General features: G+C 38.0%; 1 protein-coding gene across 1 annotated transcript in view; it reads left to right on the top strand.

Moving 5' to 3' along the window:
• The window catches only part of Ankrd31 (ankyrin repeat domain 31), a 183,395-nt gene that overhangs the window by 96,962 nt on the left and 68,488 nt on the right, over window positions 1–17,945 (top strand). Inside the window, exons 13-17 of the mRNA XM_052159647.1 lie at window positions 3,395–3,447; window positions 4,039–5,503; window positions 6,052–6,222; window positions 11,759–11,896; window positions 12,627–12,769. Of these exons, the coding sequence (XP_052015607.1) occupies window positions 3,395–3,447; window positions 4,039–5,503; window positions 6,052–6,222; window positions 11,759–11,896; window positions 12,627–12,769 (1,970 nt within the window). The remainder of the gene's footprint in view (window positions 1–3,394; window positions 3,448–4,038; window positions 5,504–6,051; window positions 6,223–11,758; window positions 11,897–12,626; window positions 12,770–17,945) is intronic.

Raw genomic sequence — 17,945 nt, 5'->3', positions numbered from 1 at the left:
CTGACCTCAAGCAGTACTACAGAGCAATAGTGTTAAAAACTGCATGGTATTGGTACAGTGGCAGGCAAGTAGATCAATGGAATAGGATTGAAGACTCAGAAATGAACCCACACACCTATGGTCACTTGATCTTTGACAAAGGAGCTACAACCATCCAGTGGAAAAATGACAGCTTTTTCAACAAATGGTGCTGGTTCAACTGGAGTTCAGCATGGAGAAGAATGCAAATTTATCCATTCTTATACCCTTGTACTAAGCTCAAATCCAAGTGGATCAAGGACCTCCACATAAAACCAGGCACACTAAAACTAATAGAAAAGAAACTGGGGAAGATCTTTAATCAGCACATGGGCACTGGGGAAATTTTCCTGAACAGAATACCAATAGCTTATGCTCTAAGATGAAGAATTGAGAAGTGGGACCTCATAAAATTACAAAGTTTCTGTAAGGCAAAGGATACTGTCAAAAGGATAAAACAGCAACCAACAAATTGGGAAAAGATCTTTACCAACCCTACATCTGACAAAGGGCTAATATCCAATATATACAAAGAACTCAAGAAGTTAGACTCCGGAGAACTAAATAACCCTATTAAAAATGGGGTACAGAGCTAAACAAAGAATTTTCACCTGAGGAATATCGAATGGCTGAGAAGCACCTAACATCCTTAGTTATCAGGGAAATGCAAATCCAAACAACCCTGAGATTTCAGCTCACACCAGTCAGAATGGTTAAGATCAAAAATGCAGGAGAAAAATAGGTGCTGGTGAGGATGTGGAGAAAGAGGAACACTCTTCCACTGTTGGTGGGGTTGCAAGCTGGTGCAACTACACTGGAAATAAGTCTGGTGGTTCCTCAGAAAACCGGGCATGATACTACCGAAGGACCCCACTATACCACTCCTGGGCATTTACTCAGAGGATTCCCCATTATGTAATAAGGATACATACTCCACTATGTTCATAGCAGCCCTATTTATAATAGCCAGAAGCTGGAAAGAACCTAGATGTCCCTCAATGGAGGAATGGACATATCCATTTTCTGTAGTATATTTACACTATGGATAAGTGGATATTAGCCCAGAAGCTCAGAATGACCAAGAAACAATTCACATATCAAATGATGCCCAGGAAGAAGGAAGGAGTGGCCCCTGGTCCCGAAAAGGCTCAATGCAGCAGTGTAGGGGAATACCAGGAGAGGGAAGCGGGAAGGGGTTGATTGGGGAGCAGGAGGAGAGAAGAGGGCTTATGGGACTTTGGGGGGGAATCCAGGGAAATCATTTGACATGTAAATAAAGAATATATGGAATAAAAAAAAAACAGATGTAGAATGCCATAGCCAAATATTAGATAGAGCTCAGGGACTCTTGAAAAATAGCTGGGGAGGGAGGGGGTAAGAATTGAGGAACACAAAGAGGATAGTTACTATACAAGAAGATCAACAGAGTCAACTAACATATACCTTGGATGGATCCTAGAAACTTAACTACCAATCAAAGTATCCATACTTTGATAGTATGGACCTAGCAACCCCTGACATGTGTACCAAAGTGAGGAGGGAATGTGTGAGGGGGAGACTTGGGAAAGAGTAGGGGTGATATTGGGATGTAAAATGAATGAATAAATAAATAAATTTAAAACCTCAAAAAATAAAATAAATAAAATTTCCATGTGGTATATTTACACAATGGAATACTACTCAGCAATTAAAAACAATGAATTCACAAAATTTTTAGGCAAATGGTTTGATCTGGAAAATATCATCCTAAGTGAGGTAACCCAATCACAAAAGAATACACATGGAATGCAATCTCTGCTAAGTGGATATTAATTAACCCAGAAGCCCTGAATACCCAAGGCACAAATCGCATAACAAGTGACTCCCATGAAGAAGTATGGAGAGGGTCCTGATCCTGGAAAGGATTGACCTAGCATTGGAGGGGAATATAAGGACAGAGGAAAAGGAGGGAGGTGATCGGAGAATGGATGGAGAGAAGAAGGTTTATGGGACATATCGGGAGGGGGGATCCAGGAAAGGGGAAATCATTTGGAATATAAACAAAGAGTATAGAAAATAAAAATATTTTAAAAAATAAAAAATGGTTCAAAAATGTTCAGTGTGTGTAACTATTTAAGTGTTATTGAGTATGTACTGAGACCTAGACCAAAATGTTTCATTTTTATAATAATAAAGAGAAAACATCACTGAATTTTTAAAATGTGATTTATATTGCTTAGGTTGATCTTGAGCCCCTGAGTTCAAGCCATCATCTTGTCTCAGCCTTCTCAGTAGCTGGGATGTAGACATATGACCTGGTGCTGCTTTCACTGATCTCTAACAACCACAAAGCAGGAAGGCAAGTTCTTCAGAGGAGAGCTCACTCTTAGAAACCTAATCATATTACAAGAGTCAATAACTTGTTGATAAAATCATATTGAAGTAGATGACTAAAACAGTCATTTTGAAGCATATAAAAATTACAAATAAAATACTCAGCTAGAAACAAGTTTATAAACTATAAAATTTGCTTTGATGATGTGCTTAATTGCTTGACTTCTTTATTTTGTAATAAGAGACTTTTTTCTTTCCTGTAAGTGTTTTCTCCAGAATTCTTTCTCCAAATTCTAAAGCCTTGGTCACTATGCCCCTCCTCTAATCTAACTCCTGGTTCTCTAACCAGTGCCATATGAATGTTGCCTATGCATGAAGAAATTTCCTTCATGTAAAGGAATTCCTTATCATCTCCTTAGTACTTGGACGTTATTTTTTCTTTGTGAGAGAATTTATCAATCTGTTATGCTTCAGCAGGTGGTTTGACTATTTCTGATGCCCAAACATTTGAATTCTGTCATTAATTAGCATCCCGTTTCCCAAAATAATGTTAATTTTGTCTTAAGATATATATGCTTGGAGAAGACATTGATTTTTAAATTTCAGTTGAAGTGGGCTTTGTTTTAATTTTTGTTTTGAAATGCTAGGGATCAAATGAAAGCCCATTTATATGCTAGGTCAGCACTTCTCCCCTAAGCTTTTAAGAAATATTGGAAACTATAGAGTCATGTTGTATGTGCCAACTTTAAAACATTTTCATGATTTCACATATTCCCTCTATTTTTAAATTCCTATTTATTTTGAGTGTTTGTGTGTGTGTGTGTGTTCATGTATGTGCGACCAGGTATGAGCATGCTAGGTGGATATGTGGAAGGCACAGGATACCTCTGGAATCCAGGGCTTGAATTCAAGTCATCAAGCCTTACTACAAACCTGCTGGCTACACCCTCCAGGTTTTTTGTGTGTGTTTTTTTTTTTTTTCATGCCAATTTTTTTCAGGTTTAGAAGTCTAGTGTATAATTACTGGAAACTGTTTCTCTTTATTTTCTTCTTTTGTTTGCAGCTCAAAGGAACAATACTGACCCAGCACATGTAGAAGATATGTTTCAGAACAAGGTATAACTTTAGTTAGTAACAAATTTGTAGGTCTGTACCTGCTGATTATTTTTATAGGTTACCAGAAGTAAAGAAAAACTGTGAATCCTGATCAGGTAGTGACTTCTGGTTTAAGGCACTTTGAGTGATTGCATGAGATAACAGAAGGTTCCAGCCTCTTAGTGTGGGAAGTACTTAAGTAAGTGAATATTCTAGGGAGATGTACTATAAGCCACTCTTATGTATCTTAATGGGGACTGGTATACATTTGATAGTGTGGGTGGTCACTTGGTGTAAGAGCAGTCCAAGCAATGTTCTTGTTTACTCTTAGCATCTCACAGTCAGGTTTCCAGAGATTCCATCATAGAAGTCATCTTGGGTTTTTAAATCCTACCCTCCACTGCCCTATCTACATTTCTTCTAGATGGCAAAGGAAGAGACTTTCTTAATTCTAGTCCTTGCTGTTTGATAGTTGGAAGAGGATAATGTCTGGAAAATGCTTCGACAACGTTCCCTTTACAGTCGCTTATGTAGATCTCATGCAGCTCCATAGACCTGCAGCTGGAATGAAAGCTAACCATGTTTTTTTGTTTGTTTTGCTTTCTTTTATAGAAACAAAAATTAAGTTCTAATAATTATACTGAGTTTATTTGTGATGAAAATTTTAATAGACAAGAACCTGGACATTTAGAAATTAATAAAGGAAGCAAGAATTTACTAATGGATAAAGAATATGTACATAAAGATTGCCAGAAAAATCCCAATACCACAAAATATGGCAATTCCAAGGCTGTTAGCCAAAGAGACTCTACAAGATTCAGAGAGAATAATCTAAACAGTGTGAAAGATAGCCGAACTAATGTGTCTAAAAGAAAAGGACAAAAAAAAGTACAACAAAAAAAGACTCAAGTAGATGATAGAGACTCCAATTTAAGTGAGGAAATAGCTACTTCTTCTTTCAGAAGAATGAATAAGATACTCACTCAGCAGCAGCATGCTGTCCAGACTCTCAGTGACCTTCCAGAAGAATCATTTGAACGGTCTACCCCAACTTTATCAAGCTTGGAAAATGGTATAGGCAACAAGGCTTCTTTGGTTTCCAAAAAGTCAGATGCCCTCGTCCTGGATCCATCAGATAGTCAGGAAATGCAGGTCTTAGAGTCCACTGATCAAACTGAGGCCGCTTCTGTCTCGGAACTTTCATCGTATAAAGAAATAAAATTATCACCTGTAACTACAGATCTACAACCTAACACTAACCAAGAGCAATACAGTAGCCCATATAAGTCCCCTGGAAACAATAGTTCAAAAGAAAAAGATGAGAACATTAATCAGTGGGAAAGCTCTTTCCTCTCCTTCATAAAGGGACGCTTTGCTGACAGTGATAGTGATTGCCAAACCTCAGACAAGTCCTTAGCATCTCCAAAAGAGGGCATGGACCACTGTTACCATGAAGAGATAATGACAGATAAAGGAGATTCTCAACCGCTTCTATCTTCTGAAAACTATTTTTCACAAGAAAATGACCTAAAAGTTTGTACCCTAACTACACACCCACAAGAGAAAGCTATTAATTCTTGTGATTCAAGTAATACATTAATTTATGCACAACATATTCCAAATTATAAAAACTGTATACATGGAACTTCTTTTGATCACCCATATGACAATACTAAGCAAAGTTCTGTATCTTGTACAAGACCACCTTCAGCACAGAAAGTTTCACCATTGACTGTTGAAGTGGAGCTATTAAGAGGATTCCAGGATTCCCTACTCCACAGGGACTCAAGACTTTTAGTAAATCAAGCTGATATACATAATGTGGAAAAGAAGCAAGACACGGACAGGGATTATACTGAGAAAGGACAAAACACAAGTTCTTCAAGTAGCCTTTTCCCGAAGGTTGTTCATTCTCAAGCAATAGAAATAACTACAGCTGAAAAAAGAAGAGAAGATCTTCCAGGAAATGAGCCCATGAATAATTCAGAAGTTTATTCCACTGACAATGTGAATAAAGAATTGGCCAATTCCTTACAACTTAACCAAGGAAAGGAGAAGAAAATTGTTCATAAATCAGGTATCAATATTTCTCAATTTGTACAGTTCTTATAAATCTCCCTCAGTTAAAATTTACAGCTGAATTCTATTCGCCCTTTAGCCCACCTGACAAGCATGAGGTCATCATATGGTCATGATTTCGGAAGATGACAATAAGCTCAGTAGTTATCTGTGCTTGATTTGCAATTACAAAGCCTATGCTCCACCATCTGGCTAGCCAGACATCCCTGTTATTTGTCAAACTGTTATTATCAAAGAAGGTTGCTAACTGATGCCAGTGAAAGCTAATGAACAATCTGCCCGCCAGTATTTATATCTCTCTTTAACATGGCACTAATTTAGTATTCAAATGTTTTCATAACAGAAAATAGGGAGCTCCACGAATTTCAGCTATTGTGTCTCCATTAGCACTGCAACCAGCATATTCAGTTTGCTCTGTAAAAAAGTTTGAAGGGCTCCTCATAAGTAGTTCTTCTTGAAACCAAAACTCTGGAAGAACAGGAGTTTTATTTCTTGTCATATAACCAGTAAAAGGAACTTTAAGTCTATAATCTGGTTGTGTTTCAGATGCGGAGTTAACTGTTAATGCCAGCAAAGCAGAAAGAACTTCAAAACGTTGTAAAGAGAAAAAGGCAAACAAGGACTCTAAAACTGACAGTCCTTGTGATATCCAAGAACACAGAAAAGACCACAATTTCAGAAAAATAAAAAGTTCCTTGAAAGCTCCCTGCAGCCAAGGTTTGTATAAATGTTGATGTTAAGGTTTTGTAATTAAGCCTTGTGATCAACTGTACTTCAAATAATTCCTAAATGTTTAGTTAGACTAGTGGAGAGTTTTGTTTTCTCTGCTGGAGTACATTCAGTTAGCTTTGAGATTATTTCAGTCATAGTTGTTGTTAAAGCTCCACTTGAGAATATCCAATAGTTGCTGGGTGGTGGTGGCACACACCTGTAATCCCATTACTCTGGGAGGCAGAGGCAGGTGAATTTCTGAGTTCGAGGTCAGCCTGGTCTACAGAGTGAGTTCCAGGACAGTCAGGGCTACACAGAGAAATCCTGTCTTGAAAAAAACCAAATCCAAAAAAAAAAAGGGGGGGGAGAGAATATCCAGTAGTCTCCAGATATGGTTATGTCATATTGCTGTCTGTAGTTTTCAGTTTCTTAGAGTAGATACACAACACAATCATCAAGAATATTTGGTGGGAGGATTAGGATTGTGTAATGTCTCTGATTCTTATTTTTTTTTTAATTAGGTATACTCTTTATTTACACTTAAAATGTCCCCTTTCCTCGTTCCCCCTCCCCCGAAAATTCCATAAGCCGTCTCCCCTTCCCTAAGTCAACCCACCCCTACTTCCCTGTCTTGGTATTCCTCTATACTATGGTATCAACTCTTTTCAGGACCAAGGGCCTCTCCCCCATTTGGTGTCCAACAAGATCCTCCTCTGCTGCCAATGTGTCTGGGGCCATGGGTAACTCCCAAGTGTACTCTTTGGTTGATGGTTTTGTCCCTGGGAGCTCTGGGAGTACTGGGTGACTCATATTGTTGTTCCTCCTATGGCACTGCAAACCCCTTCAGCTCCTTTTGTCCTTTATCTCATCCATTGGGGACCCTGTGCTCAGTTCAATAACTAGCTGAGAGTTTCCCCCTCTGTATTTATCATGCACTAGCAGAGCCGTACAGGTGACAGCTATATCCAGCTCCTGTCAGCAAGCACTTGGGGGTCATCCACAATAGTGTCTAGGTTTTGTGATTGTATATGGGATGGATTCCTAAGTGGGGTAGTATCTGGATAGGCTTTTCTTCAGACTCTGCTCCACACTTTGTCTCTGTATCTCCTTCTGTGGGCATTTTGTTCCTCCTTCTAAGAAGGATAAGAGTATCCATACTTTGTTCTTTCTCCTTCTTGGGTATCATTTGATGTGTGAATTGTGTCTTGGGTATTCCAAGCTTCTAAACTAATATCCACTTATCAGTGAGTGCATGCCATGTGTGTTCTTTTGTGATTGGGCTACCTCACTCAGGATGATATTCTCCAGTTCCATCCATTTGTGTAAGAATTTCATGAATTCATTGTTTTAAATGGCTGAATAGTACTCAATTGTGTAAATATACCACATTTATTCATTCCTCCATTGAGCTTCTGGCTATTATAAATAGGGCTGCTACGAACCTAATGGAGCATGTGTCCTTATTACATGTGGGAGAATCCTCTGGGTATATGCCCAGGAGTGGTATAGCAGAGTCCTCCAGTAGTATTATGCCCAGTTTTCTGAGGAAACACCAGATTGATTTCCAGAGTGGTTTTACCAGCTTTCAATCCCACCAGCAGTAGAGAAGTGTTCTTCTTTCTCCACAACTTCTCTAGCACCTGCTGTCTCCTGAGTTCTTTTTTTTTTTAATTTTTAATTTTCTATATTCTTTGTTTACATTCCAAATGATTTTCCCTTTCCCGGTTCCCCCCTCCCCAAAAGTCCCATAAGCCCTCTTCCCTCTGCCCGTTCTCCGGTTAACCCCCTCCTACTTCTCTGTCCTGGTATTCCCCTATAATCCTGGATCAAGCCTTTCCAGGACCAGGGACCTCTCCTTCCTTCTTCTTGGGAGTCATTTGATATGTGAATTGTGTCTTGGGTACTCAGAGCTTCTGAACTAATATCCACTTATCAGTAACTGCATTCCATGTGTGTTCTTTTGTGATAGAGTTACCTCACTAAGGATGATATTTTCCAGATCCAACCATTTGCCTAAGAATTTCATCAATTCATTGTTTTTAATTGCTGGGTAGTATTCCATTGTGTATATATACACCACATTTTCTGTATCCATTCCTCCATTGAGGGACATCTGTGTTCTTTCCAGCTTCTGGCTATTATAAATAGGGCTGCTATGAACATAGTGGAGCATGTGTCCTTATTGCATGCCGGGGAATCCTCTGGGTATATGCCCAGGAGTGGTATTGCAGGGTCCTCCGGAAGTGTCGTGTCCAGTTTTCTGAGGAACCGCCAGACTGATTTCCAGAGTGGTTGTACCAACTTGCATTTCCACCAGCAGTGGAGGAGTATTCCTCTTTCTCCACATCCTCTCCAACACCCACTGTCTCCTGAATTTTTAATCTTAGCCATTCTGACTGGTGTAAGGTGAGATCTCAGGGTTGTTTAGATTTGCATTTCCCAAATGACTAGTGATGCTGAACATTTTTTAAGGTGCTTCTCAGCCATCTGAATTTCTTCAGGTGAAAATTCTTTGTTTAGGTCTGTACCCCATTTTTAATAGGGTTATTTGGTTCCCTGGGGTCTAACTTCTTGAGTTCTTTGTATATATTGAATATTAGCCCTCTGTTGGATGTAGGGTTGGTGAAGATCCTTTCCCAATTTGTGGGTTACCGTTTTGTCTGCTTGACAGTGTCCTTTACCTTACAAAAACTTTGTAATTTTATGAGGTCCCATTTGTCAATTCTTGATCCTGAAGCATAAGCTACTTGTGTTCTGTTCAGGAACTTTTCCCCTGTGCCTGTGTCTTTAAGGGTCTTTCCCAGTTTTTTGTTTTTTTTTTCTATTAGTCTCAATGTGTCTGGTTTTATGTGGAGGTCCTTGATCCCTTAGCCATTCTGACCGGTGTGAGGTGAAATCTCAGGGTTGTTTGGATTTGCATTTCTGTGATGACTAAGGATGTTGAGCAGTTCTTTAGGTGCTTCTCAGCCATTCAGTATTCCTCAGGTGAAAATTCTTTGTTTAGCTCTGTATCCCATTTTTAATAGGGTTATTTGGTTCTCTGGAGTCTAACTTCTTGAGTTCTTTGTGTATATTGTATATTAGCCCTTTGTTGGATGTAGGGTTGGTAAAGATCTTTTCCCAATTTGTTGGTTGCTTTTTTATCCTTTTGACAGTATCCTTTGCTTTACAGAAACTTTGTAATTTTATGAGGTCCCATTTATCAATTCTTTATCTTAGAGCATAAGCTATTGGTTCAGGAAATTTTCCCTAGTGCCCATGTGCTGATCAAAGATCTTCCCCAGTTTCTTTTCTATTAGTTTCAGTGTGTCTGGTTTTATGTGGAGGTCCTTGATCCACTTGGACTTGAGCTTAGTACAAGGGGATAAGAATGGATCGATTTGCATGTTAGCCACCAGTTGAGCCAACACCATTTGTTGAAGATGCTGTCTTTTTTCCACTGGATGGTTGTAACTCCTTTGTCAAAGATCAAGTGACCATAGGTGTATGAGTTCATTCTTGGGTCTTCAATTCTATTCCATTGATCTACTTGCCTGTCACTGTACCAATACCATGCAGTTTTTAACACTATTGCTCTGTAGTACTGCTTGAGGTCAGGGATACTGATTCCCCCAGAAGTTCTTTTATTATTAAGAATAGTTTTAGCTATCCTGGGTTTTTCGTTATTTCAGATGAATTTGCAAATTGCTCCTTCTACCTCTATGAAGAATTGAGTTGGGATTTTGATGGGGATTGCATTGAATCTGTATATTGCTTTTGGCAAGATGGCCATTTTTACTATATTAATCTTGCCAATCCACCAGCGTGGGAGATCTTTCCATTTTCTGAGGTCTTCTTCTATCTCTTTCTTCAGAGAGCTTCACCCCCAGATATTTTATACTGTTTGTGACTATTTTGAAGGGAGTCATTTCCCCAATTTCTTTCTCAGCCTGTTTATTCTTTGAGATTAGGAAGGCTAATGATTTTCTTGAGTTAATTTTATATCTGGCCACTTTGCTGAAGTTGTTTATCAGCTGTAGGAGATAGGTTTGAACTGGAGAATCTGCATTTGTAGAAGACTCACTGGGTAGTACTCATGCTGTTTGTGTAATGGATATTCTTCTGTTTCTTGCCCTAATCCTCTCTGTTTTGCCTTTTTTGTCAGTCTCCATCTTCTCTAATGTGATTCATGCAGAAAACAAACCTTTGGTTCCTGGGTTTCAGGAGGGTTTTAGTGTAAGATAAAGTGAATGATTGCCATTCAGTTTAGAGTTGGAAAGGGAGCTCAGAGTGCTGACTTTACTCTGTATCAGCTTAAAGTCCGTTTTCCTGTGTCCACATGTAACTGATGACCCCAAGTGCCGACTGCCTGGGATCAGATAGGCTTTTTCCCAAGGTTCTCCTTGCAGACACTTGAACTGGAGCATCCCACATGATGCTAAGGATTTCACTTTTTAGCAGCGACATACCAATTTCCCTCCCCCAATTTGTGCAAGTCTACCCTCTGTTCTTCTGTATTTTCTTTGATAGTTAAAAACAAAACAAAACACAAAAAAACAAAAAATTAAAAATTAAAAAGGGTCAGAGTAAGGGGAGGAAATGAGGAAACACATGGTCTGTTCATTGTTTTTAATCTCTCTAACTTACACTATAAAGAAAAGACTTTAAAAGAGGCTCTTTGGAGTGTGATTTTGTACTGAATTTTCTTTGAAAGAAAAACAGAATCCAAAGGACAGTTTGTTACTTGGCATCACTGGGGCTAGGAACATGCACATTGAAAAACATGTAAGAAAGGATAGAGTTTCATTATATATCCCAAGATTCTCCTGCCTCAGCCTCCCAACTGAGTGGTGGGATTGCAGGCATGCACTAAAACTGGCAGCCTGAAAGTTTCTGTAATACCAGAATTTGGTTATCTTCAGAAAAAATTGTAACATTATCACAGGTCTACTGAGAGCAAGATGAGTGTGGAAAGGGAACAAGGTTGTTGTAACCAAGTGTTTGAGTAGTTTCCTGAATCAATACAAACCACTGCTATTTCTTCTCAATCTAGGATTTGAACCAAAAGCAGCAAACACTTTTTCCAATCCACTGATATATGCCCAAGAAATCATGATACAGTTTTTAAAAGATTATTATATAACTCACTTAGCATCAATTAATTCTGAAAATTAACTGATGTGGTTTAGAAATACCTTGAAGGAGACATCTGGTAAAAAGAAATATGGTATCCAGTAGGTAGTATCAATTTTATCATTAAAACTTCCCAGTTTTTTTTCCAGGAGTTTTATCTATTATATAACTTCTAAATTCTTAAATATAATCAGTTTACAAGATTCTTAGTTATCTCAAACTCCTTTCTCAGTGACTCCTACGTAGTGATGGTATTGTGACATAAAATAAACACTTTATCTTTATTTTAAAAAAAAAATAGTTAACATGTTTAGTGTAGTGTATCCTGTTTATAGTATTACCAGGAACTAGATCTGTATTTTCTAAGGTCCTTTATAAAAAATGAGCATTTTGCAGAAAATAAGCTCAGATTTGCTTGATACAATTACAGGCGAGAACACAACTGGAATCAGTAAGAGGAACTTGGAAGGAGAAAGCCAGCTCCATGTGGCTTCCAGAGGAGGAAATCTTTCCCTAGTGAAAGTGCTAATAGAATCTGGAGCAGATGTGAATCTCAAAGATAATGCAGGTTTGGGGCCTTTTAATGGTTCCTTTTTTCATTTGAACTCACTGAAATACTGGGTGATAATTTTGATACTGGGTGATACTTAGCTAAGTTTGAACTGTATTTTTTTATCCACATTTTAGTTTGGTGAATAATAAGATTTGTCATCATTTCAATGACTGTTTCCTTTGAAACAGTTCTTATAATTGAGGACATTCTGGAGGATGCACAGAGTGAGAAGGGCAGGCGGGGAGGCTTCTCCTGGGAAGCTCTGATCCCATTCCCTGACCCCTGTCTACTCTCTGCTCCCTTTATGTGACTCCCTCTTTTCCTATTTTGTCTTTCTTATTCTAAACCTGTTCTAAAAATCATTTTTGTGACATTATGCTTATCCAGAAAATAATCTTGTATGAATAATTAAAGAGGGAAATGCAAAGGTTTACCCAGTGAGGTGCCATTTTAAAATAGAAATGTAGCAGTGCTAATCTGAGATATGAAGCTAGATAGTATCAAAACTAAGCTGAAGTGATAAAGGTTTGGTCACCTTTATCAACAGTATTTAGGAAGAGGTTACCTTTTTTCCCAAAATGAGGCTCATATGTTTTAAAACAATACTTCTAAAAACTTCTTATTCAATACTCAGTGCATTTTCATGTGTTTCAGTAGAGTCATTGAGTTCACTCACAGAAGACCCACAAGTCAAGATCCTGCATGAGTCTCGAGAGCTGTGGGGCAGCTTTCTTATATTTTTCAGGTTGGACACCCCTTCACAAGGCAGCAAGTGGGGGATTTGATGATGTCATTAGAGAGTTATTAAAAGCTGGTGCAAATGTAAACTGTGAGAATATAAATGGAATTGTGCCTTTACATGGAGCTTCTAAAGGGAACCATATAAAGGTAATGGTGCTTGTCAAATTAGATTTCTGTTTTCTTAGGAAAATGAGTGAAAATATGAAAATATTTAAAGTGAGAACTAAAGTGATTGTTTATACTAATAAATGGTTTTAAAGCCTGCAATAATTATGAGTGAAGATACAACATTGTGTGGGGATTAGAGAATCAGTACATGTATTAATGAATTATTTTTCCATTTTCTGTCACATGTCATATAAATCAGAAGAAAACATTCTATAAATCTAATTTATTTTTAATTGTCTCAGATGATTCCACAAAGGGTTTAATATTAGTGATGATGCATGTAGTTTGGTTTTTGAGACAGGATCTTAATGTGCAACCAATGCTGACCTCAAATTTAGACTGCTTCTGCCTCCACTGCCTGTGTGCTGGGAGACAGCATGAGCCCGATGACACCGATCTAAGGCATTCTTTTCTAACCTACAAGTTCTCAGTTGTTTTGAGGAGAAGCATTAAGTGATTCCTGTTTGGACGTATGTCGTTTACTTTACTTTTTTCTACCAAGCAATTCAATAAACATGCACAGGAAACTAAAAGGTTATCATTTCAATGACATGCTGTTTCAAATATTTACCTTAAAACTTAAGAGTTTTGTTTCTAGGTTTTAAAAAGAAAATTGTTGTTGTTGTTGTTGTTATTTCTGTGTGTGTGTGCGCGTGTGTGCGTGTGCGTGTGCGTGTGCGTGTGCGTGTGCGTGTGCGTGTGCGTGTGTGTGTGTGTGTGTGTGTGTGTGTGTGTACCGCATCCATGCAGTACCTTCAGAGGCCAGAAGAGGACATCAGATTCCCTGGACCAGGAGTAACAGATGTTTTGAATCCTGCCTGGATCTTCCTAAAAGAATAGCAATGCTCTTAACCACTGACCCATCTCTTCTGCCCCAGAACTCACTAATTTTAAACTCATCATCAGTATTCTTCTTCCTTCTTTTTCTTTTTCCTCTTATCTTTTTTTGACAAAAAGATAAAAGGAGGAGAAATCTTACTATTACCAAAAATAACATAGGGCTGAGGACACAATTGAGTCAGAAGACAAACAGGACCTGAGTTCCATCCCTAGAACCCACATAAGGAAAACCCAGGATCCAGGAAGTGGGAGTGGGCAGTTCCCTGGAGCCCAGGACCAGACACCCTGGGCTGACCAGGAAGCACAGGATTCCAGTGTCCCTGTCTCAGACCAGAGACCCTGTCTCAGAAAGCAAGGTCCAAGACTTAAATGACACTGGAGGGTGACCTCTGCCCTTCATACTCACATGTACACATGTACCCTCACACTCAACATGTATGTGTACATGTACACACACATACTTGGAGATCGACACTAAATTTTTTTAAACTCTCTTGAGTAGTTGTTTATATGTATATAGCTTTAGGAGCACAGTAATAATAACTTTATAAATTTTCCCATGCTATTTCAGCCTAAGTATAGTCAAATGTTAACTGAATTTGTATTTACAGACATAGGAGATATGAACTAACATTAAGACCAAGGTAGGTAGGCTTCTTTTGAGGAACTCTTTGGATTTTTATGTATTTAAAATAAGAAAGAAAGAACAAATTCTTAAAAATATGTTGTCTTACAAGATCTGGCTAGTAACTGAAATTAGTGAGTTGTAATTAAGTGGGGAAACTTATTATCTGATTGATTACCTGCATGGGGGATTATTGTTATAGGTATAAATACTACATTATGACATTCTCAGCCACATAAATAAATATCAGTATTTAATAGTGGAGAAGTCAATGTTTTAAACTATTATCCTGAAAATCAAAAGAATACATTTAAAAAATTAATTCTATTATTGGTATTTGTATTGGGCAACTGGAGATTTTTTAAAAAAAAAACATATAGAATTTAGTATATAGTGATAATCATGTCTAAGATTGACCACAACAGTGTATTAATGATATAGCTATGAACTATAAAAGAAAAAGACAGGTGGAATATGGAGGTATCTATGTGAGTATTGTCTTATGTTCTATTCTTCACAAGACACCATTCTCTTCCTACGCAAAAGTATGAATATGTGTCCAGTGTTTCTGCTTAGTGAACCTATTTAGAGTGAATCATTACCCATTATTTTTCTTGTTGTTGTTGTTGGTTTTGGGGGGGGGCAGTCTATGTGTGAGTGAATTTGCATGCCTGTGGAACCCAGAGGTCAATAGCAAGCCTCCTGCTCAGCCACTCTCCGGTTTAGTTTGAGACAGGCTGTCTAAGTGGATGTTTAGTTTATTGACTGAGCTAAAGTGGCTGGCAAGAGTGCCACAGGAGTCCTTATTACCACCCTCGCTTTTTGAGATTTTATTTGTTTTATGTATGTTAATGTTTTGCCTGCATGTGTGTCTGTGCATCATATACATGCAGTGCCTAAGGAGACCAGAAGAGGGCACCAGATCCTTTAGAACTGGAATTACAGATATTTTGCTTTAATCTTTTTGGATGTGGATCTAAGCTTTTAACCACTGAGCCCTATCTGCACCCTATCCTAATGTTTCAATCAGTGAATATGGAACACAGGGCACCAGATCCTTTAGAACTGGAATTACAGATATTTTACTTTAATCTTTTTGGATGTGGATCTAAGCTTTTAACCACTGAGCCCTATCTGCACCCTATCCTAATTTTTCAATCAGTGAATATGAAACACAGATCTTTTGAATAAACAGGGGCTAAGAGAATTTATTTCCTAATTTGTTGCATTCAAAGTATTAAAGTATAAGGCAGAATAATGGCTCAGTGGTTAAGAGCACAGACTATACCTTCCAAAACAACTATCTGTAACTCCAGTTTCAGATGATCAGATGCCCTCCGAGGGTTCTACATGCTCATGGTGCATAGAAAGCAAAATGTGAATACATGTAAAAATAATATGCAGCAAAATACACATATATATAATTCCTAAGGTCAAGTTCTTTAGTAAGGAGAAAGACTGTACTACAAGGAAACTTAGATTATAAAGGATGAAATTCTAGATGTGATAATTATGTAGACTTAAAGAATTTCACTCTGTAAGTATCTTCAAAAGAAAAAATTAAATGCTTAGAAGAAAATAATATTGTACTGTGGGACTCATATATTCAAGTAAAGTAAAAGATAAGAGTGGTCCAAATAAATAGGTTGTAAGATATTGAAATAGTCTATTGTAAAATTCATGTAATAAATTTATTTACTATTAGAAGAGCTATGTAACAAATTAAAGATGTCTCATTGACTAAGCACCAAGGCATGGTGGCTTCTGATCCTTTTCTCCACCTGTTATGAAAAGAAGAGAAAAGGGGGCAAGAGAATGTGTATGAAGGCAGAGGCGGGTGGCCTGTGCTGCCCCAGGGTGCTCTGGCCTTTAGTTATGTGTGATTTTGTTTCCTTTCAGCTAAGACCCTGTGTCAAAAGACACAAATAAATGAACCCAGCCTTACTAGTTATAATTTCCAATGTATGGTCCAAACTCTGATAGTCAGCTTTGTGTAACTGCTACACATACTTGGATAAATTATCTTATAAAGAGGAAATTCTTTTTTTTTTTTTTCTGGTGGTTCCCTATTGCTTTAGGGGGTTTTGATTGTGTTCTCATGATGGCCACTGGCCATCTGGGATTTGTTTGTTTGTTGTTGTTTTTTGTTTTGTTGTTGTTGTTGTTGTTGTTGTGAACAGTTTGAAGAGTATTGGTGTTAGGTCTTCTTTGAAGGTCTGATAGAATTCTGCACTGAAACCATCTGATCCTGTGCTTTTTTTGGTTGGAAGACTTTCTATGACCCCTTCTATTTCTTTAGGGGTTATGGGACTGTTTAGATGATCTATTTGGTCCTGATTTAATTTTGGTATTTGGTATCTGTCTAGGAAATTGTCCATTTCCTCCAGATTCTCCAGTTGTGTTGAGTATAGGCTTTTGTAGTAGGATCTGATGATTTTTTGGATTTCCTCAGTTTCTGTTGTAATATCTTAATCTTTTACTATATATAAAAAATAATCTTTTACTATATATAAAAAATAACTTAAAATGGATCATGGGCCTTAAAGAGTTTGTTAAGACAACCTCCTTAAAGAAAACAGAAGAAAATTTCATGATTTTTTTAGATAGGCAAATATTTCTTAAATAGAACCTAATAGGCATTGTTTACCGACTCTGTTAAGTTAAACTATGAATTTTTTTACATGAGATATAAATTTATTTTTTATTTGATATATTTTTTATTTATATTTCAAATGATTTCTCCTTTCCTGGCTCCCCACTCCCCGAAAGTCCCATAAACCTTCTTTCCTCCCCCTGCTCCCCCATCCACCCATTCCCACTTCCCTGTTCTGGTATTGCCCTGTACTGCTGCACTGAGCCTTTCCAGAACCAGGGGCCACTCCTCCATTCCTCTTGGACATCATTTAATATGTGGATTGTGTCTTTGGTAATCCAAGTTTCTAGGCTAATATCCGCTTATCAGTGAGTGCATACCATGATTGGTCTTTTGAGACTGGGTTGCCTCACTTAGTATGATATTCTCCAGCTCCATCCATTTGTCTAAGAATTTCATGAATTCATTGTTTCTGATGGCTGAATAGTACTCCATTGTGTATGTATACCACATTTTTTTTGTATCCATTGCTCCATTGAGGGACACCTGGGTTCTTTCCAGCTTCTAGCTGTTATAAATAGGGCTGCTATGAACATAGTGGAGCATGTGTCCTTATTGCATGCTGGAGAATCCTCTGGGTATATGCCCAGGAGTGGTATAGCAGGGTCCTCCAGAAGTGATGTGTCCAGTTTTCTAAGGAACCGCCAGACTGATTTCCAGAGTGGTTGTACCAATTCGCAACCCCACCAGCAGTGGAGGAGTGTTCCTCTTTCTCCACATCCTTGCCAACACCTGCTGTCTCCTGAGTTTTTGACCTTGGTGATTCTGACTGGTGTGAGGTGAAATCTCAGGGTTGTTTTGATTTGCATTTCCCTAATGACTAATGATGCTGAACATGTTTTAAGGTACTTCTGAGCCATCTGAAGTTCTTCAGGTGAAAATTCTTTGTTTAGCTCTGTACCCCATTTTTTAATAGAGTTATTTGGTTTTCTGGGGTCTAACTTCTTGAATTCTTTGTATATATTGGATATTAACTCTTTGTCGGATATAGAGTTGGTGAAGATCTTTCCCCAATTTGTTGGTTGTGGATTTGTCCT

The sequence above is a fragment of the Apodemus sylvaticus genome, chromosome 16, assembly GCF_947179515.1.
Source record: "Apodemus sylvaticus chromosome 16, mApoSyl1.1, whole genome shotgun sequence".
NCBI classification, from domain to species: Eukaryota; Metazoa; Chordata; class Mammalia; order Rodentia; family Muridae; genus Apodemus; species Apodemus sylvaticus.
Note: the sequence above shows the minus strand (reverse complement) of the source record. Positions and strands in the feature narration are given on the sequence as shown.